The sequence below is a fragment of the Acomys russatus genome, chromosome 20 (genome assembly GCF_903995435.1).
Source record: "Acomys russatus chromosome 20, mAcoRus1.1, whole genome shotgun sequence".
Taxonomy (NCBI): Eukaryota; Metazoa; Chordata; class Mammalia; order Rodentia; family Muridae; genus Acomys; species Acomys russatus.
In genome coordinates, this window is record NC_067156.1 from 49,287,815 (window position 1) to 49,309,992 (window position 22,178).

At 44.1% G+C, this 22,178-nt stretch overlaps 1 protein-coding gene across 1 annotated transcript in view; it reads right to left on the bottom strand.

The window, feature by feature from the left end:
• Positions 1 to 4,161: 4,161 nt before the first annotated feature.
• LOC127204280 (transmembrane protein 258-like) overlaps positions 4,162 to 22,178 on the bottom strand; it is a 62,652-nt gene continuing 44,635 nt past the window's right edge. Inside the window, exon 3 of the mRNA XM_051163219.1 lies at positions 4,162 to 4,430. Within this exon, the coding sequence (XP_051019176.1) occupies positions 4,185 to 4,430 (246 nt within the window). The 3' untranslated portion in view covers positions 4,162 to 4,184. The remainder of the gene's footprint in view (positions 4,431 to 22,178) is intronic.

A 22,178-nucleotide genomic window follows, 5' to 3' on the forward strand; every position in this document is an offset into this window, starting at 1 on the left:
AAAGCTAAGCCTGATTGTACTATTACCGGAAAGGCCATGTCACATTGTTAATTATACTCCCATTTGTTCTATGTGACAAAAACTGTATATATTAAAGACACAAAGTGTGCTGTTTTAAAATACGAATGTGTACGAAAGGTTAGCTATCTAGTAATTAGCCCTGCCATCACTCCATGTGTCTGCGATTGCATTCATTTTAGTGATGAGAACATTTAAGATGAACTCAGTCACGGCCAAACACATAATCAGGATCATCACTATAGTTATTCTACTCTTCTTTTCCAGAAAGCATGCATCCTGCCTAAGAGAAACCTGGTACCCTGTAGCCAGTACTTCCCATATCCCTGGTCAATCACCGTTTTAAGCTCTGCTTCTGAATTTGGCCTCATTAGATTCTACACATAAGTGAGATTTCATGGTGTTTGTTTTCCTGTGTCCAGCCCCTTTCACTCAGCTAGTTTACTGGAGTTCTCATCAGGGAGAGTGACCCATTCTCACTGTGTGTTCCCATCACTCTTGCTGAAGGCCCATTAGCTGGAGACACGTGGGTTTATTTCTGGGCTCTCTGTTCTTCTCCATTGGCTTGTGCCTATTTTTATATGCCTGTTATGGTTAATGAAGCCTTCAGGAAAAACTATCACCAGCCATTTAGGTCTACAAATCCCGCCACCTCTGAACTTTGAGTTCAGAGATTGATAAAGGAAGACGGATTTATTTACAGTTTGGCTAAATGGGAGAAAGTCTAAATTCCTCCTCCCCAAACCCACGGCTACTGTGGAGCTCAAGCTGTGGCTGTCCCTGTCTTCTGTAACACACTGGCTTTCACGTTGTGCCCTGATCTAAGCAATTCAATGCTATTTTTTTGTCTTTTCAGTTAAATTTATTGCAGAGGCATGCATATGCCACAATAGGTGTGGGAAGGTCAAAGGCTAATACAACTTCAAGAATCATTTCTCTTCTACCACGTGGGGCCCAGGGATTGAACTCATATCTTCAGGCTTGGCAGCAAGCATCTTTACTCGCTGAGCAGTCTTTCTGGTCCTGATTTCATTTTACAAAGCAGCAGTTGATTCTGTTTTGACTATAAATGCAGAGGCAGAACGACTTTGCAGTTCATTGTTCATGTAGACACCACTGGCCAAAGCTTTTTTTTTTTTTTCAAAGTATCACTTCCCCTCTTAGCTTTGTATTCAACGTCAGCATTTTCAGAACATTCTGGAGTTATGTCAGCATCAATTGCAAACATTAAAGCAACATCTTTTATCCTAGACTTAACCTAATCAGCAAAGCATAGAAGTCATTTCAATGACTGGCAGAAGGTGACTCTTTTTCCTTTTGGACTCTTAGCCGTTATCTCCCCGCCTCCTAGGGCCTCCTTACTGGAGCCATAGGCTGAGAGGGATGAATAAACCCCAGAGCATCCTTAAGTCCCTTCCCAGTGACAACACTTCCTGTCTATAGCCAAGCAGATTCTCACGTCCTCGAACAGCTGGCCCCATCTACTTCCTCTGTTGCATTTTCTCCTTGAGTGTGGTTTGAAATAAAGGCTTATTCCTGTCTCCAGGGCAAGATAAGTTTCTGATGGCTGGTAGTAATATCCATCTAATTGGTAACATATTGAGTCCATTTGTACTGCTATGGGGGCGGAATACATGCCAGGATTGATTTAGCTGAACGGCAATGGAGGAGGTTGGCAGTTTTTACTAATGAATTAGTATTGATAAACCACTCCATCCACCAGCCCTCTATCAACTCTAAATTCAGCCAAGATTTTCAGAGTAGACAAATCCCAAAGCTCCTTGCCACCAAAATCAGAGGGTAAGAACCTAATAAATGTCATATAAAGTTAGCAAGTGATCTCTCATTTCAGCTTGTCTCTGATTTGGGTGCCTATGACGTTGATCTCAAAGAACTGGCAGTGCCTATAGAATATCCTTGACTTTCCTGTAAGAGTCTGTTAATAATGATGTCCATTATGCATGAATTTATCTGAATCCATTTTGAATCTATTTATAACGTCCCTTGACATCTTAGCATAATTTGCTCCACATGTGCGCTGCAACCCAGTGTAGTAAACACAAGTTTCTTTTCTTTGTCATTGCAACACTTCCCTCCCACCCTTAGGAGTTCTCCATCCTTGAACTTGGTGGTCCGACATTTTGTGCCTGACTCTTGCTGTGTTACTCTTGCTGTGACATAATGCCCGAGAGAAAGCCAGTTAATGGAGAAGAAGGTCTGTGATTCCAGGGGATTTCAGGTCAGGACGGCTTGCCAGGGTGGCTCTGTGGTAACGGGCTCATGTGGTAGAGATCCTCATATGACAGGTAGACCAGAAAGCAGACAGGGACTGGCAGGCGCCCTGTCCCCAAGCCCCAGTGATGGCCTTTTTCCAGTCAGAGCCTCACTTCTTAAAGCTACCACGTCCTATGAAAAGAGGTCACCATCCTGGCATTGTGTTCAACCATGTGACCCAGGGGAGGACATTGCACAGCCAGACTAGCATCTTCCCTGACATTGTATGCCTGTTGTTCTTCAGCCCGCTTTGGTCAGGCAGAATCTACTTGCAAAAGTCTTACTCATGGACCCATTCCATCCCAGGGCCATGACGTTGTTGGCTTGCTTTCTTCCTCTCTGGATTTTTACATGTTGATTTTAGGGAGAATCGGCCACAGTAATCTAGAGAAAGATAGTGATTTTGTTGAAATTCTTTTTGTTTGTTTGTTTTGAGGCAAGGCCTCTCTGTGTAGCTTTGCCTGTCCTGGACTCGCTTTGTAGACCAGGCTGGACTTGAACACACAAACATCTGCCTGCCTCTGCCTCCCGAGTGCTGGGATTAAAGGCATGTGCCACCATGCCTGGCTCTGAAATTCTTCTTTAGAACAATAATGTATTTGTGATTTAACAAAACAATTCAGGTAAACATTTAGAAGGTTAATGAAATTTATATAAATCATATCTTACCTGAAATAATATCATATCTGGCTTATCCAAATTTGGAAAACAATCCATTAAAAATGTATTGTAATTTTTTTTCTAAGAGAACCTTCCTACTTATAATGATATTCAAATTGACATTCAAGATATAGAAACCAGGTATATCTATCTACATACAGTTATATACTACATACATACACATGCACATACATATAATAAAGAACAAGAGAGGAAAACAATAACAAATACCCATGTGGTGATTGAATTGTCAGCTGTAATTTTATAAAATTCAAATTAACTTGGAAAAGACCAAGGAGACAGATGGCTCATAAAAAAGATGGGTTTCAGTTTGGTCTGTGAGTAATGTGTGTAACACACATGCATGTTTGTTTGCTTGTGTGTGTGTGTGTGTGTGTGTACGTATGCCAAAGGTCAGCATCTGTATCTTTCTCAGTCCCCCCCCCCCCCCCGGCTCCATCTTACTTTTTGAGTGGGGTCTGTTACTAAATCTGGACCTCATCTGTTCAACTAGTCAGCACCCCAGCCCACCCCCATCCCGGCCCAGGTCCTCCCATTTCTGCCTCTCCGGCACTGGCATTACATACAGGTAGGTCCTCCACATTTGTTTTCCTCAGGAGTGCTCAGGATCCAAACTTGGATATCAGGCAGCCTGTCCTACCTGCCCTATGGTGTGCTTCCTGGTGCAGCCTGATCTCTCTGGCTTCTCACATCCTGGGGTGTTTTCCCAGCCGTGGCCTTGTTGTCTGTTGACTTCCCGCTTTGTTCTCCATGCCTGATTTAGACCTTTCTCTGGCAAAGCGCAGGCTAGCCTGCAGCCATCAGGGCTGCCCAGACCTCACCCCAGCCCTATGGGTCTCAGACCTGACGGCTTTAAAGCAATGCTTGATCTCATCTGGAGACAGTTCCAGGCTCCCATGAAAGAGGAAAGGTGTGGTAGGCTGTGGCTTGCCACTCAGCTCACAGTAGCAGCCCTTAAGGGAGTCTTCACCGCTTCCCTTTTGTTTTCACAGAAGACCATGGAACATAAACATTTCCCAGGAACTACTAAAGTGCACAAAGTGTTTTTTATTATTTATTTATTATTTTTAAATTTTATTTTATTTTTTGTCATACGTCTGCCTTTACTGTAAACAGCAGGCAGACAAGTGTAGCAACGGTAAAAAAAAAAACAAAAATTAATTTACAAAAGCAGGGACTTGGTGAGCTTCCTGGTGGGTACCCTTGGGGACTCAGACATAGATGCCGACCCAGAGTAGGAGGAACAGGACTCCAAATCCCATGAAGAGCAAGGCCACCAAGGAGACGAAGAGCTCTTTGTAGATGTCACGTGTGCACTTGGTGGAGGTGACCTCGTAAACGAAGAACCAGGCGGTAAAGAACATGCCGATGGCCAGAAGCACCACAGTTAGGGGTGGGAAGACAGGCGGGGTCACCGGGCTGGCATACCTACTCAGGGCCTCGAGCTCCAGTTTGCCCTGCACAGGATAAACCACCAGTCCATTTTTATACATTAAATAAAATATAGCTTTATGTGGCACTCTGCAAGCATGGACAGAAATCCCATCTTGGTCAGTTTTCAGGGCTTTCACTCCCTCTGTCTTCCTTTCTCACTCTACCTTGCACTATGTAAAGACTTAGAGGTCACCAACCAGGAAGACAAGAGCAGGTGTGCTGCTCCTTCTCTGGCCGTGTTCACAGTAGTGGTTTGCCCAAGTTCTTTGCTTGATTTGGAGGTGAGTAGTTCTTGGTCATTTCTGTGCAGGCCCTGCGTGGGAGATGCTAGATACTACCCAGCAGTACCCCTGTATTCTCTGGGCACACTGAGAGAGCAACATATAAAATATAACATGGAGGTGGACCTATAAGTTGGGCTTTAGGAAATAGAACACAGCACAAGTGACGTAGGCTGTCCCTGGCCACAGACGCCTCTGTAGTCCCGTAAATCGGGGTCTCTTAGACATTTTATGCTTACAGTTCCTTTTCTTGTTCAAGATAGTTTATGTGTCCTTGGTTATATAGTTAAATAAAACAGGAATACAAATCAAACATTTAAAAATAATCAGCACAAAGAAGTTGACTTCAAGCTTACTGTCGATTAAAGGCAAAAGCCAACTTAAATACTACTGAGGCAGAGGTGCTTATTTCTGCATAAAGAATTCAGTCTAGCCAAGTACTTGATACTTTGGGTATAGGGCTTCTTCTTCAGAAGTTTTCAGAGCTGGCTGACGTCTTAATTTTATAATTAACACTGAGAGCACCACAGTAAGTAAATGATACAAAATTGCAAAAAGTTCCGTCTAGAGCTCTTTCAGAAATAGTTGGACATTCTGTCCATTAGGATTACCCAAGCAAATTTTCATTTAAAGATTTTTAAAAACTAAAACTCAACTCGGAAACTCAAGCAATGTTTTTTTTTTTTAATCAAATAAGCCTAACATGATTCCATCTAACGTGCCATCATGCTGAGAAACAATAGTAGGGAAATATTAAATTCTCCATTTTCTGTAATTAAATCACTATGTTTACATGAGCGCCGAAAACATTTCATGTACGATAAAAACTGCAGCTCACACCGTGCCACAGAGTCCGGTATCTCGGGCAATACTCTGTAACAAGTGGTGCTACAGGCGTAGAGCATACATGTTGTGAACTCAGACCGACTGTGGGATTCTCATAGACACCACATGACTATTGTCATCTTGGCAGCTAAACAAGTGTGATTACCACCCCTCCATGAGACCCTCACAAAATCTAGCTTATTAACATCCCTTCATAGGTGGACTCATGAGGAAGCATACAAGGGGTTCACAAGGCTTCACGGCAGTGCACAAGTGGCACACATGTTTACGCACTAGTTGTACAAGGATACACACACACACACACACACACACACACACACACACACACACACACCCTCCCATGGATGTATAAATGGTTTGTGGTTGCTGGTGAGGGAGACTTCTTTGGTATCTAGCAGTGTGCAGTTTGTCCCTGCTCCTTTAAGTACGCCATCAGCTGAGCTGCTGTCAGTACCTCCAGTTAAACTCAATTGGCTCACCAAGCTAGCGTTGCATAGACTTCATTCTTTGGTCTGTTGCTGGTACCCTATTTGGAGGCATTTGTTCATGTCTTCCCAGGAAAAATAGCACATCATAAAATAAGGAGGTAATGAAGTTGCACAGTGTATCACGGCTGGGCACTGCTGGAAGCACCTTGGATTCATTATGCACTTGACTCTGAATCACTATTGGGGCGTCAGCATTCAGATTCATGCTAGTGATGCCTTTTTTTTTCCTGACACCCACACTTAGCTCCATGACCCATACAGGATCACAGGCTTGACATTGGGAAGTTGGGCTCCACACCAGCTCTGGCTACTAGAACTTACTGTAGTGAGGAAAATGCCCTTTATCGGCACAGCCCAGGTGAAAGCCACTAGCCTCCCGTGAGAGAGGACCCAACCCTTCTCTCTTATTTAATTTAAATAAGTTTAAATTTAGCCTTATGCTGCTAGTGATGCTGTGTTGGGACAACAGATCTGCACTCTTCCCTATTCTGTACTGATCGTGGAAGTCCTGTGTTCCAGAAGGTCGAGCTACAAGATGAAAGCAGCCTTCTGCTTGGGTTATCACGGAAGATAACTGCCAACTCCGGCTGCTTAATTTACAGCCACTCAGCTCGCTCTGGGTGCTGTATTAAGTCTCAGAGTTCAGGGTATACAAAAATCCCCATATCCAAAATTTTACTTCCTTTAGGCTCCAGGTGACTGATGATCAATCAGTATTCAAAAATTCTCGCTGATAAAATCCAGAAACACAAAGTCCATTTTGACTGGTGCACTCCTCAGCAGACCTCCGCCGCCTGCTCTATCTCACTCTGCAGGTGAACTGCCCTCGTGGCCCTCAGACTGGTCATCTTCCTTGTTGCCCTCATAGAATACCTGACAAAGTAGCTCAATGGGGGGTTATTAGGTCACACGAAGGGATGGAAATGAATGCATGAAGCACGTTCTGGAAGTCCCTTACATTGGAAAGCAGTGAGTGAGACCTTAGGGGGGGAAGTTTAGGCTATGATCCTGAAGGACCTGTCCCAAGTGGCCTTAACCCAGAGCTTCATCAACCTTTCAAAGCTGGTGGCCAAGTACTCAAAGCGTGTGTGCGTGTGTGTATGTGTGTGTGTGTGTTGGCAGTGTGGGGTGGGGTGTATTTCACATTCAAGCCATAGCCACCAACAGGTTGCCTGAGCCCACCTGACCGGCCACTATCAGCTTGGTTTCCATACACTAGCCCATTGCAGTATCAGCAGACTTATCTTTAGGAACCCCTTACTTTTCTTAATAGTGACCTCCAAAGTGCATAAGAGTGATGTCAGCAGTTTAGGATGCTAAAAGAAACCATAAAATGCTTCCTCTCTGAACATTCCTCACTTCATAAGGAAACATCCGGTGCTGGCTTTGTTAAGTCCCACAGTGCAGTATGACACTGGGAGGGGCATGCTCACATGCCTTCTACCATAGCATGCTGCTTTGATTGGCCACTTTATTAGTATGGCTAAAGTTTAGCACAAATAAATAAATATAACAGTTTTAACACATTCAATACCAACTGTGGCTTTAGGCATTGTGTGTGTGTGTGTGTGTGTGTGTGTGTGTGTGTGTGTGTGTGTGGTGATGTCCTCAGATTATATCCCCTGCAGATAAACTCTCTTTGTTACTGCAGTGCCAACAGACCTGTCTTGGTTATGACAGCCCAGAAACCTAGTGGGCATGCATGTTACTGGGCTAGCCAGATAACTTCCCCCAAATGCAGGACCTGGCAGCTCTGGCCCTTGGACCAGGTGGTCACAACAGCCCTATTCTCTCCAACAACTGCAGCAGCCATTCCTTCTCTCACCAGACTTGGAGCTGACCAGATTTTATTTGTCTCTGCGCATCACAGACAATGTGGCTTCATTATCCTCCATGAGCCTAGTCCCTGGGGGAGGAAAAAAATCTATTTTGTTTTATCTCCTTATTGGAGCCTGCTGAGCAACATCTCTTTTCAGCTTTATTCTTTCTGAATGAGTCTGTCACCCAAAGAACAGAGCCCAAGAATTCTCAATAAGCATTGTCTTAACTTATTAATAAATTAGCTGGCTATAACTACGGTGACTGAGCTCTGGGGGCAGAGATAAGGGGGAAAATTATTTTCCTTTCTTCATGCCAAGTTGGCACTTTGGTCAAAGGCCTGGGATCCTGGCATGGGAAGTTCCATAGAAACAGTTTATTTAAAGGGTAACTCAGCTGGGACAGGCTGCAGAAAATTCAGCTCTCACCCGACACCTAATTCTAAAATCACTAGCCCATTAAAAAAAAAAAGAGCCCATCTTTCTGTGTGTTAGGGGGGAAATCATACATTTTACTGAAGCATTCGGCAACGCTTCTTGGACAGAACTGACAAAACTTACAGCTCACCTCCAAGTAAATTAAATGCCATGCAATTCCTGGCTAAAATAAAATAAACTGTTTCCTTCACTGTCCCCTGTCCAAGTTTTCACCTCCTTAGTCTTTCCTTCAGTCTCAGTTCCTCCTTGCACCCCATTGCTCCCCCTCACTCAGCAAGGCAAACGTCCCCAGAGTTAGAGATGTTCAAAGAAAACATACCACTCTTAGGGCGTGTAAGAGGGACAGACAGTTTTCAGCCCTGCTGGCCTAGCCTTCTTCCTACAGTGGCCTCATGTCATTCCTCACTAGAGGATACCTTACTTTGTCAGCAAACACTCCTGAAGCCAGGGGGAGTGGGGATAGGAGGGCAGAAGGGGGGGATAGTTCTTTGAAGGGGCCTTGGCTTCCTTGACCAAGAGTGTTTGTTCTCCCCAGCCATAACACGGGTTCCTGCCAGCTCTCTGGCCTCACAACCGGAGGCTTTGACTGCAGCTGGGTGGAAGGAAGCTCCTTCTGGGCCAGCCCTCATTGTTCCTAGGTAGTTACCACTGTGTGGAGCCTTCAAAGGGTCTCTTCTTTTGCTCTCGTTCTGGAGTTCCAAATGTTTTCCCACCGGCCTCTGTTATCCCGAGCGCCTTATTTTTCCTCTTGATCCAAAGCAAACACCGTTTTTATCAGTCATAGGAAGGCCTTTGCAGCGTTTTCTGCCTGCAGTGAGCAGTGATACACACAGCTTCCTGTGCGAGGGTGGCCCTGCTCCAGGACAATGGAACAAGCCTTCAGGATAGATCAGAGACAAAAACTGTATAGTCTAAGCCAGGGCCCCGGAGACAGAGCTGGCCTTTCTCTGCCTGTGTCACTGTTCCCTGGAGAGGCCAGAGATAAAAACTTCAAAGCCCAGGGTGATCCTCTTTTCTGAGGAGAGCCTTTTGTTTTTGTTTGTTTTGTGTCTTGCAAGTAGGGAGAACAGAGGACCAAAGGGATCAACCAATGCATCCAAAGTCTTGGAAATATTTACCTACCCCAGAAGTGCTTGGGACCAGAAGGGTCTAGATTTTTTTTTTTTCTTTCAAATTTTGGAATATCTACCAACAAGATAGCTTGAGGATGGGACTCGGGCCTTAAGATAACTTATTTGTGTGACATACACTTCAGATGCATAGCTGAAGGTAATTCTTTGCGACATCTTTAGTGTCTTTGTACATGAGACACAATTTCAGGGTGTGGAATTTCCTACGGCTTGTGGCCTTTTGGACTTAGGAATGTGTCAGCTGCCTGATGTTCAGGTTAGCCATACTCGGCTTTACACTTGTAAAGACAATCCGAGCACGGGCAGCTTCTAGAAGCGTCACGCTCACTGGAAGTGTGCCACATGGCTTCACTGGGGCAGAAACCATCAATGGGTTGTGTTTTTGTTATCCCATGTTTGCTCACTTAGGACAAACCCCAGCTTTGTTGTGTTGAAAGCAGGCTGTGTGTCTGAGGTGATACTTGCTGTGTATTTCAGTAAGGAGTCATCTCTTGGTGTCTCTAGGATAGATTCTAGCACCCCAAGCCTGAGCAAGTCCTTTATGTTAGAAGATATGGTATTCGCACAGAATGCATACATATTTTCCCAAGTATTTTTTACATTTTATTTTAAATTTACATATTCACTTTATATCCTGATTGTAGCCCCCTCCCTCCTCTTCTCTCAGCCCCTCCCTCCTATCCTCTTCCACCTATCCTCCTTCCCTTTGTCCTCAAAAGAAGGAGAGCACCACCCACCCCAGCACATCAAGTCCCACCAGGACTGAGCTCATTCTCATCCCTGTTAAGGCAAAATGATCAAAAAGCAGGCAACAGAGTCCATGTCATAGACAGCACCCACTCAGCTTACTACATGAAGCTCAAACTGCCCATTCGTTATATACCTGTAGGGGGCCCAGGTCCAGTCCATGTGCCCTCCTTTGTTGGTGCTTCCATCTCTGTAGGTCCCCATGGGTCCAGGTTAGTTGACTCTGCTGGTCTTCTTGCAGCATTCTATGTACTTCATGCCATCTCATGATGGTGTACAATGCCTACCGCAATTCAAATGCCATATATTAGTAAGTACATTATACTGTTTAAGAATATGGGCAAGTGAAAAACATCTGCCTAAGCTTGAGACCGGGACATGTGTGATGGTAGGGCACATTCAGAGTATCACTTTTCACCTTGGTCCGTGCCACGCTTGGAATCTCGTGGTGGCAGTTGCTGGCTCTCCCTGAGACTCACTTCCCTGTGTCACGTGACTTCACCCACTGAGTGCTTTGTGGCAGGTGTTCCTTCCTTAAGGACAGATGCACAGTGTATGCTTAGGATGCAGCCACACCCTATGGAAGGCCTTGTGATTGACTTTGCCTGGCACTGTGGATGTTCCTGGCTCTTGGGCTCTGTGTGCGCATATTCACACCACAGTGGTGAGCTGCTTTTCCATTTCCCAAGAGCTCATCCAGGTGAATGGATGAAATTTAGATAATTCTGTTCTCAGCTCCGCTTTGGGAAAGTAGACAGGTCCCTTGGGGAAGCCTCTCCTCCAAATCTCATTCCCACCTTTCTGACTTCAGAGGCCTAAGCTGTAGCCCTGGAGGACTATCTAATACAAAATCCCCATGGGGTCATCTCTCTTCTCTTCTCTGTCACCCTTTTGAGACAGTTCAGACAGGATCTTATTTTGTAGTCCAGGCTGACCTAGAACTAATTATGTAACTCAAGTTGGTCTCAAACTCCTGGGCAATTTTCCTGCCTCAGCTTCAATTACCGAGATTAAAGTCAAGAACTCCCACACATGGCTTTTCCATCTCTTATTGACTGCTTTGGGCTTATTTCTTACTTTTGGCACCTTTGAGATTTTTCTTTTAATTGCAAACATATAGAGAGACTAAGAGGGTAATTGGTTTCCATTTATTTACGTATTTACATTTTTATGTATTTACTTAATGATTTCATGTGTGTGTGTGTGTGTGTGTGTGTGTGTGTGTGTGTGTGTTTATACATGGGCACATGGGCACATGTGTGAAGGTGCCACTGTTTGTGTGTGGGGATCTGAGGACAGCTTGCAGGAGTCAGTTCTCTCCTTTTACTATGTGTGTTCCAGAGACTGTATTAAGGTCATCAGATTTGGCAGCAAGTGCTTTTACCTTCTGAGTGATCTCACGGGCTACAGATGAGTATTTTATTATATTTCACTAGCATTCTATAACTTTGGCCCAGGAGCAGGGGGCCTAGGCTTTGGAATTGACTTGGGTTTGGATATGGTCCAATGTCAAGGCTTTCCAAGAGCTCTTGGCATCTTGCACTTCCACCAGTTGAGTGAGCATCTGTACCATGCAACCAAAAGGGTTCTGGCCAGGACAGACATGACGTAGTTCAGAAGACGAGATAACAGGGGAGGTGATGAGCGCCTTTATCTTTGGCAGGCCAGCAAATTTGGAGGCTGGGGTATGATGTGACTGATTTGTATGTGAGAAAGGAGCCGCACGAAGCTCTTTGAGGAAAGAAAAAAAGAGAGAGAGAGAGAAGAAAGAAAAGCTTCTTTGTGAGAAGGGACAGAGAAGCAAAGAGGCAAAGACTAGTCCTAGGGTCATTGCAGTAACTTAGGTGAGTCAGCGAAGCCCCATGCTAAGACAATAGAAATGTGGGGATTTGTATGTGTGTGAGGAATTAAAATGTTTGTATCTGGTTTATCCAAACTAACTGGGTTTTTTGTTTGTTTGTTTGTTTTTTTATGTTTTCCAATGTGATGCTTATAACACTGCTCAGAGCTATCTATTTAATTATTTTCCCATATGACAGATCAAAAATTAGGTCAAAGAGTTCAATTACATGATGCGAGTCATGTGACCAGTCAGTGGCTGAGTCTGACTTTGAACATAGATCTCTGACTTCAAAGTATTTCCCCAAGTTTCCCTCTGCCTGGGTAACCAGATGCTAAGAATCAGGGAGAAGAAAGCGCAAGGATGGGTTCTGGCAGCTACAGGCTTGGCTAGCCATGGATCAGGAATGTAATGAATTGGAAGGAAGGATCAAGAGACAGAATGCATGTTAGAGGGGAGAAAATAGTTCTGCCCTGTGCAGTGTCTGGAGTTATGCCAGTAGAGACTTCTAGAATAGAGCATGTGGCTAGAGATAAGAACATCTGAACTTATTGCCTTGCTCTTCTTTATAGAACCAGGAGGGAGTATGAGATGTTCTTCTTAGCAAGTCATGAAGCTAAAGGCAGGACAACAGTGTAGCACAGACATTCTGACCCATAGAAGGAGTTCTGTAAGGCATGGCCCAAGGAAGAGGCCAGCAGAGAGTGGAAGTTTATGTTAAGTAAAGAGGGCATTTTCTAAACCAGCAAGTGCTAAGGAGGTTGAGTAGGATGTACACTGAAGAGAAGACACTAGGTCTGCCAGCAAAGAGGTCATCGATGACCTCTGTTGGGACAGAGGAAAAGAATGGTTAATTCTGCCCGAGGCAGGCTAAAGAAATGCTTCAAAGACAAGCTGACATTTGACTTGGACCATGAAGCAGCACTGGGCTTGTGCCAGGCACAGATGAGAGTTAGAGGCATTTCAGGCAAAGAGAACAACACGAGGGAGAAACAAAAGCCCAAACTGGGAGATCATCTGGACTGGGGCTTTCATAGGCAACATCAAGTTGGCACAGCATGCCTCATGTTTTGTTCTTCATTTTAGAGACTCTTAGGGTTTTTTTTCCACTGTAGACACAATAATTGTGATTGGGAAATATGACTGATGACTTTTAAAGAGACACATGGTTCAATCCTTCATGAAAACCAAATGCGGATAAAACAGGGGAAACAGGAAAACTACAAAATGCTTTTGTAAAGAATACATCATGATTTGGAAGGATAAAAAAATGCTATTTATTGTAGCAACTCAGAAGTCTCAGAGGTTTGACAGCAGTCTGGTCCTCATCCACACAGTCTGATGGGGTCCAGCAGCTCTAATGGGCAGCTGTCATCCATATAGTGACTCAGAGGCCTATGTCCATTCTGTGTCCTAGGCAATCTTGGATTACTTTGCTCCCAGCTATATGGCCAGATACCATGGGGGAGTCATACTTCATATTCAGCCACCAGGCTTGAAGTAACACAGCTAGTCATATTCTGTAAGCTGTGCTCAGTCAAATGGCCACGCAAAATGCAAAGGAGGCTGGAAGATACGTGTGAACATATCAGGGCATATGTGCTTGAAGCTATTTTCCTACTAAAATATTAATTATTCAAGTAGTCGTTGTTTTCCATCAAAAACATTATTGTCCTTAGATATCAAACTTTTTTTTTTTTTTTAGCTTTGGCACACTTGGCCCTTTGATCAGTGTCTTGTCTCAGTCTGCCTTCGAAAATAGATTTTTCAAGTTACTAGCATTCTGCCCTTAGACTGTAAGCAACTGAAATTACTTAGACTTATTTGTTACTTAGACTTCTGTAACTCTGAAGAGTACTTGAGAAAAAAAACCTTGAAGAAATTAGTATTTGTTTTTGGCTAATGGGTCCAGAGTTTCCATCTGTGGGCCTGAGGTAAGGTAAGCTCATCATGACAAAGACTATGTGGGGAAGCACAGCTGCTCACCTGGGAAACAGAGAGAAGATGATAAAGCCAGGGACAAAATCTAAAACTCCCAAACTCCTCCCCAAGGAACTGCCTTCCCATCTCAGAACATTTCTAAGGCCACCAAGTTATCTATCCACCAGTGGGTTAATCCACCAATGAGAGGACAGCTCTCATGATCAATCACTTAACAAAAATTCTATCACAGAATATTCTTCAACACATAAGCCCTGGGGAGGACACTCCATACTGTAACAGTGAAGGACCGTAGAATTACATTTCTGGGAGTTAGTCACAGCTAACTGGATTCTGAATGTAAATTCGATTCAAGGAACTCAAGGGCATTTGCTTGCTATGGGTGACAATGTACTGCAACGAAGAAAACCCACGCCTGTCGGTTTCATGTCCTGATGATGTCAAGATCTTATTTTTGCATATTCTTCTGTGGACATTTTAGTCTCACTTGCGGATAATACTAATGGCAATTTTAAGAAAGAAAAAGTGTGCGTGACGGCTCTCTGTGTTTCTATTTGTTTCCATCCAGTTTGAACACACAAGTAAAAATTGTATGTCCTGGAGACCATGGCTGCCTCCAATGCTATAGAGACACATCGCATCACAGCATCTATCTCAGGCTTGCTCACGAACTGTGGCATTTCACACTCCACTCTGGACACAATGGCCTACCCAGTTCCAGACTTATCCAACGTGTACCTTCTTCAAAATGCTTGCTACTGATACTCTTTAGGGTGGTGGCCTTTGTGTGACTGGTTCGTCCTCGAGTCAAAGTCTCTTCCTCTTGGGAGAGTTTCTCAAAGCTGATCAGTGAAACACCCTTCCTTTCTCCGATCACACCACATCAGCATACATACCTGCATTACAGCAGTCTTTATAACATGTCCTTTCCTCTTGTCATTTATCCCATTGGAACATAAGTTTCTGTAACAGATGATACAATGCATATGACCAACCTTCTGTTTAAGATTTTTTTCTTGTGCGCTTCCCCCCCGCCCTGAACAAAATTTCAAGAGCAAAAGATTCTTGAGTCGACATCTTAAGGATTATTGAAATGTGGTTACCCTCCAAAACTGTGCTGATTTACACACCACCAGTAAAATAAATCTTTTTGTGCCCATTTGATCACCTCTTTTATCACTATTACTGAGGTTGTATTAAACATGCACACACACACACATACACACACACGTACATATGCACTCACACAACTTGGAAAAATCAAGTATTTTCAAAGTTAATTTATGAATTATTAAAAATTCATACATAACTTAGCATGAGATAAAACCCCATGTCTTTGAGCTTTTAAGCCAGATCTTGTTTTTCTCTCATCAAGGATGAGAGAGAGGCTGCATTTGTCCTAAGAACCATGACTCTCTCAGGCCAGGAGCTTGCCCTTAACCCTCACCCACCAGAATACTAATCTGTAGTGTAGAGGCTACAAAGGCGTCTGGGTGCTCCAATTATGTGGGCAAGATATGGTCAGGCTTACTAGACATGTACAGGGTCAAAACAGACTTGTAGATTAGACTCCTGGAGGTTCCATACAGGGAGCTGGTACAACCCCTACCAAGCACCTAACAGCCAGACACTTGCAAATTACAGATAACACAGAGGCAAGATGCCTATCCTGGACAAGTTCCAGTTCCCAGGGACAAGAACACATGAGTAAACAAACACGGGGTGAGCATAATTAGAGCCGCTCACAGAGATCCCAAGGATAAGATTCTAAGAACTGGAGGGGTATATTTAACACACCTGGGCAGCTGATAGCCACAGCAAGGGCCACTTAAAGGCAGATTTCAAAATAAGCAAACAAACTTCAAGGTGAATTCCAACACTAACAAGCATTATTCTTCTCAGACAGTGGGTAGGGAACTTAAAGATGTAAAGATGCAGTAATTAATTGCCTTTAAGGGGTCCCTTCACATGTCTGGGGTTCCCACGTGTCCCAACTCAGGTTTGCCCATGCCCTGGCTTCTAGCTCCCTAGAGCTGAGGTCAACAGATGGAATTAATCATTTTATCAGAACACCAGAGACATGGGGCTCCCAGAGCAGGGAGTATGGAGCTAGAGGAAGGCTAGGACAGTGGCAGAGGGAGGCCTGGGAGATTCGACTTCTCAATCATGTGACCATGAAAAGCCACCCAGCCGGGGACTTCAGTTGTCCTCCTTGATGTTGTGTGTGGAGACCAGAAGACACTATGGGGTTTCAGGTAAGTCCTATAATGTTTACTCTTCCTCTAATTTCACTTGGAAAAGATTTCTGTTGGTGTCACTAACAGTATTAATAGTAGCAAGAAGATGCTAGGTCTTCACTAGGCCACCACTAGTCATTTCTCCAGGTAGGACTTTTGAATATTAGAAAACCCTCCTATGAGTGGATGATGGTGGCGCACGCCTTTAGTCCCAGCACTCAGGAGGCAGAGACATGGAGATCTCTGAGTTCAAGGCCAGCCTGCTCTACAAGCCTCGTGCCAGGACAGCCAGAATTACATCGAGAAACCCTATCTCAGGAAACCAATAAAATAAAAAAAAAAAAAGGAAGAAAGAAAGAAAAAGAAATGTTCCTCTAACATGAGGCTCACAGCTGCAGGTCTAGTACAAGTGGAAGCCCTCTCCTCTCTCCCTCTCTTCTATGAAGGCTCTCCGCTGTCTGACTAAGCCATGGAGGTTGGAGACAGCGAGTCTTCTTCCTGCAGCCAGAAGACCCTTTAGTGGAATCATGAAAACTCATAGGGAAGAGAGAAATCCTCTCTGTTACCATGTCCAAACAAATTATAAGGAGAGGTCTTTGTCCTAGTCTGTCCCAGCCTGTCCCCAACAGGCTGTTTCACACAAGCTCTTCTTGGACAGAGACCTAAGCATTAAGACTTCTGATCTTGGGAGCAGCTGTACGCCATAAGCTACAAAGGTGGGTATCTTCCTCAGTATACCCCGTTGCATAAAATACCTTGGGGAAAAACACAGAGTGCCACATGTCACAGTTGCTCTGATTTCCCCTTTCTTTCAGGGCAGATTTGCCCGATAGGCTCTGCTATTCAGTAGGGGCTTTATAGAATCCTAAGTGGCCAGGGATAAGGATACTTGGATATTTTTTTCCTACCTCAAAAAGCACTTAAGTCTGAAGCTGTGTATGTTTGTAGCCAGATGAAATTAATCTGGGATCACTAGATGCCTGGGAGCCTCGGGGTAACCTTCCAGAAGCTTCCCCTTGGGTCCTTTAGCTTGCCTAGAAACCACCAACAGTGTTGATCATTCATGGCAATTAAAAAAAAAATCCCATCATCAGAGGACAGAAATCCCCACCCCATGTTCCTTGTACAGTAAGCAGTATTTTCCCAGAGACCTTGCTTGATTAACAGTTGGCACCTCAGAGCACTCTTGATTTTTGAAAGATAAGTCTTATACTGGAAGAGAATCTGTTCATGTTTCCCAGATCTTACTACTGAAACTCCAACTAGTTAAGCATCATTTAAAGCACAAGAACGCTGCTGAAGTAAAGGGGTTGCCTTCTTCTTGAGAGTGACACCTGAATCCAGTCAAATGTAAATTTGTTGATATGGGAATTGAAATTTTCCACACTTTTTTTCTTCCTTCTTCTGGAAAATAGATTGTGTGTCCCCAGAGAAACAGGTAGAATGACATTTTATTTTTAAGGGAACCCCCGTTTTGTTGTTGTCTTACAGGATCCTCTGCTGTTACTCCAGCCTTGCCAACTCCAAGGTCCTACTCTCTCACTCATGGGTTGAGTTTTGCAGTCATTCAATTCCATGCTTTGTGGAGTGGTGGAGGAGGACATATGGCTCTCTGGGTAAACTGCCAGCTCCCTGGGGGGTGGGGATATGAATGGACAAAAGCTTTGCTTCCAGCGTTCTTTCTGATGGTTAGAGCAACCAGACCATGTCAGAGTTGAAAAGTCGGCCAGACCAGGGCCCATCAACACCTTGTTCGACCTGTACAGCAAAGCTAGAAGGCAATCATTACTGTCTCCACTGTAGACATCTGAGACGGGAGCTTCCCCTACAGTCCACTGATACCTAGTGGCCCACAGACCTAAGTGGATGCGGAGGTCAGGAAAAGGGTGGCAACACTGAAAAGTTTCTGAATACAAAACTTCATTCAAGATCAAGAGAGCAACGAGTCAGGGGAGTTGCTGGCAGTGCTTGCCAGGGTGGCACCATTCTAAGTCACTGTGGTCTGGGTCTGGACACACGAGGACACAGCTATCACACCACCCTGCATCAATGAAGACTGCCTGAGACACGCTGGCTCATATTCAAGACCAATGCATGATCTGAACTGAAGTACTTTTTACTGTACATACACAGTGTTCTGTTCTTACAGAAACATAATGGTTTAATTAGGGAAAACAAAGACTTTTAATATTTTCCCACCATCATTCCTCTGCATGTAAGTATGTATGGGTTGCTACATTTTTAGATTGTATTGTGTTCTAATGTTTGATTTTAAAAATTGCTGCTTGAGTTGCTGGCTTGAGTTTTATTAAAAATCATTAAGTGAATTTTTGACTTGGGATTAGGACAGAATTTCTAACAATTATAAAATATTCCTAAACATACTTTTGCCATTTTGTATTGTTTATTTATTGTAAATTGTTTATTTATTGTAAAGCATCATAATTCATGATTATAAAAAAATTTTTAAATTGGTCAATGCTGAACCACTTTGAAGATGTTCAGTGTCTTGGCATCAACTATTCAGCCAAGGTTTAATTTTTTGTGTGTGTGTGTTAGAACACACAAGAATATCTCTCTCTTGTCATATCATCTTGTCATTTTAAAGACTTTTTAAAAATGACAAGATAGAATTGACTTAAAGGAATTTCTTTATGGCTTATTATCAGTGATTTTTTTTTTATTCATTATAGCTATTTTATGTGCTTACATAGCCACCTTAACATATCTTCATGAAAAGCAGTCATGAGTAAAAAAATGTTTACTGAGCTCTGGGCCACAGTAAAAGATGGGCAGTACCCGAGAAATAGCTACCAAAAGTGAAGGCCTCTTCTAGGGAGGTGGCTCCCAGACAACATGGATCCCAAAAGACAGAGTCTGGGATTTGAGGACTGACTTTACAGGTTCCCTCACCTTTAAAATAGGGACCATCCATCATTGGGACCACTCTCACTCTTAAATTTATTATTTATTTATTTGTGTGTGTATGTGTGTGATATGTGTATATGAGAGGGGTGTGTGTGTGTGTATGTGTGTGTGTGTGTGTGTGTGTGTGTGTGTGATTTGCAGGTGGGTGCTCACACAACAGTGCATTTGTGGACATCAAAGAACTTTGCGGAGTTGACTCTTCTCTCCTTGTACTGCCGCTATGTAGGTTCTGAAGATTGAACTCAGGTTGTCAAGCTTGTGTTGTCTGGCGGCAAATGCTGCTACCTGCTGTAATGATTTCAAAATAACAGATCTGATATGGAGATGTTTATTACTATGTGAGCATCGGGGAGAGGAAGAGGGAGGATGACCCTAGAGAGAGAGACAGACAGAGGAAGAGAGAAACAAGAGAGAAAGAGACAAGGTAGGTTTGTCTTTGCATAATCCTGGGTAGGACCATGCCTCGGGGCAGGTAGGTAATGATGTCATAGGTTGTTATGCAGACTGGGGTCATAGGTTGCTAGGCAGACTGGGGCAGTATGCTAACACCTGGTAAGTCATCTCACTGTCCCCTCCCTTTTAAAAGAGGTTTATTTAGATCAGTTCTAGGGCTTGAAAGTCAAAATAACAGGATTTCTAGCATGTGCAGGGCCTGTCTAGCTACACCACTTCATGGCTAAGGGCATTACAAGGTCGGGAATGAGTAGGGAGAAATGAAAGGGCCCACAGGATGAGGCAGGAAGCCAGAGAAAGAGGCGAGGCGGGGGGAGGGGGGCCAGCGCGCGTGGGGGTGGAGGGGTGGGGTGGGGGAACAGCCTTGTAGTGTCCTGTGAAACTCATGCTAATGTCATGCAGTGAGGCACCCTCAATGGCCTAGTCTCTTCCTCCTGGACCTGTACCTCATAAAGACCTCACTGCCTTGCCACCATCACACTGAAGACCCAGTTCCCAGCACTTGACTGGCCCCACCGCCTGGGACACAGTCACCATATCTAGACCATAACACATCCCACTGGGTTCCTATGGAGATCACAGTGTACATCCGCACACATCACGCATTGTTTATCAGTTAATATCAGTGAGAGTAGAAAAGATCTGAGACAAAAAGCAGAGGCCAATGATTCCCTTTAAAAACAAGTTGCAAGGAAAGCAGTCAAAGTCCTGGCAAGCAGAGACACCCATTTCACTTTCTCCAACATTGGAAGTGGTTCTTATTTTTAAATGAAGGGAGATTCAAAGCTAATTCAAGCAAAGGTTTCCCCGGAAAAACCTAAGTCTCAGCTGCACACAGAGAAGAGAGAGGGATCTCAAGACTCTGCACCTGACCAAGGCAGCTAGCCACCATAGATGGTGGCGTACAGTGAGCCCTTGGTTGGGGAAGACAAATAGCAAGGTGAACCAGAAGCCTTGGAGGAATCTGTTGGGTTAGTCTACCCTTTGGCAAACAGCTGCCTCTTCCTTCTAAGCCGATGCTAACATCAGGAGCAGAGCGTCTGTGACTATGGCAGGTGCCCTGCTCTCCTGTCCTTTTCCCTGAGCCCTCCCCACACCACCTTCCAGCCCTTTCCAGTGCTCAGAGAACCCCTAGTTTGTAATTCCCCTACTCAGAGGCTGCAGATGGATGACACTGACTCACTCTACCCTCCTGGGAGCTGTAGCAAACCCCGTTGGAATCCAGCCTGGACTTTGACATAGGAAAGAGGACAGCAGTGTCAGCGCATCCATGCCCTGGTGGTCTGTGGACAAGCTCATAGTGGCTGGCCCCTAGGACCCTGTGTCTTCAGCAGCTATGCCTGGCGCAGGATCTGAGGGTTCAGTGCATCCATCTGCTTTTCAGCTAAGCCCACTGGATTCTGTGTCTTCAATGTACAGGTTTGACTAGGCAGTCATCATGTTTCATTTAGTTAACAAACCAGCTTCTCTTTTCTGTGTGCACACCTGTAGAGTCCATAATTGGATATGCTGCCTCTTTTCATTTCTCTTTGCACAGGGTCTTGTGCATACTAGGCAAGATGTCACCACCTGCAAAGTGGCAATGCTTTTTATGTCATTGTATTCATCTTCTGTTTCCAGTCAAAGACTTCCAGAAATTGTTAGTGTTTTGAGATAAAAGATATTAATGGACCCATAGAGTTCAACTGCAGTTCGAGCAAAGCAAGTTCGACCATGCTAACTCTAAGGTGGCTTTGGTGGCTTTGCATCTCGCCTCTTCTTTGTGGTACCATTGGGTTGGATCACACATAGGTAGGTTGTCTGTTTGCCCATCCTTGTGATGTTTCACTCAGCAACTACATAGCACAGGTTTATAGGTCAAAATTTGGCTGCTGATATGCTTTATCTCTGGTTTGGGTTGATGCTTTTTTTTTTTTTTTTTTTGCAACTTTATTTTATTTTATTTATTTATTTTGGGTTGATGCTTTTGTTTGTTGTTTGTTTGTAATGTTAGATATGAAATCCAAGACCTTGTATGTGCTAGGCAAGTATGTCATGGAACTACATTCCCAGGCCAACTGAGATTTTTAAAAATAATTCAAACAGATCGGAAGTTCTTTTATATATACATACTGACCTTACCAGGAAGACAGAAAAAAAATATCAAAAAGGTAACCTCTTACAACCCATAAAAATCTGAAATACATACCTACCCAGAAGTTGACCCTCATGTCTGATTTGAGGCTAATCAGGCCAGCCCTTTACTGCTAATGAATTTACGTGCCTTGGCCAGGACCGAAACTTGAACCTGCCCACCCTCCTGCTAGTGTGAAGCAGGCGCTGCCAACAGACCTGGCAGCAAGGAACCCTGGGACTTGAGCCTCCTAGAGACTTGAAAGGCAGGCTGGGTTTCCCCTTCACCTTCATGTTTTATGAGTGTTGGGGAAATGTTGGCTGTTTACTAATTATCAAAGCCATTTTTATGACTTCCCCAAAGGCAAACAAAAAAGGATCGGTTCCAAGTGTATTCCTTTCAGGCCAGCATAAAAGGTTGACCTTTCATGCACTGGGGGGTGGGGGTGGGGGACAACTGCATGGGTTGCAGCCCTGGAAAATACGACTCGGAAGCATTGTTCAGGAAGGCAC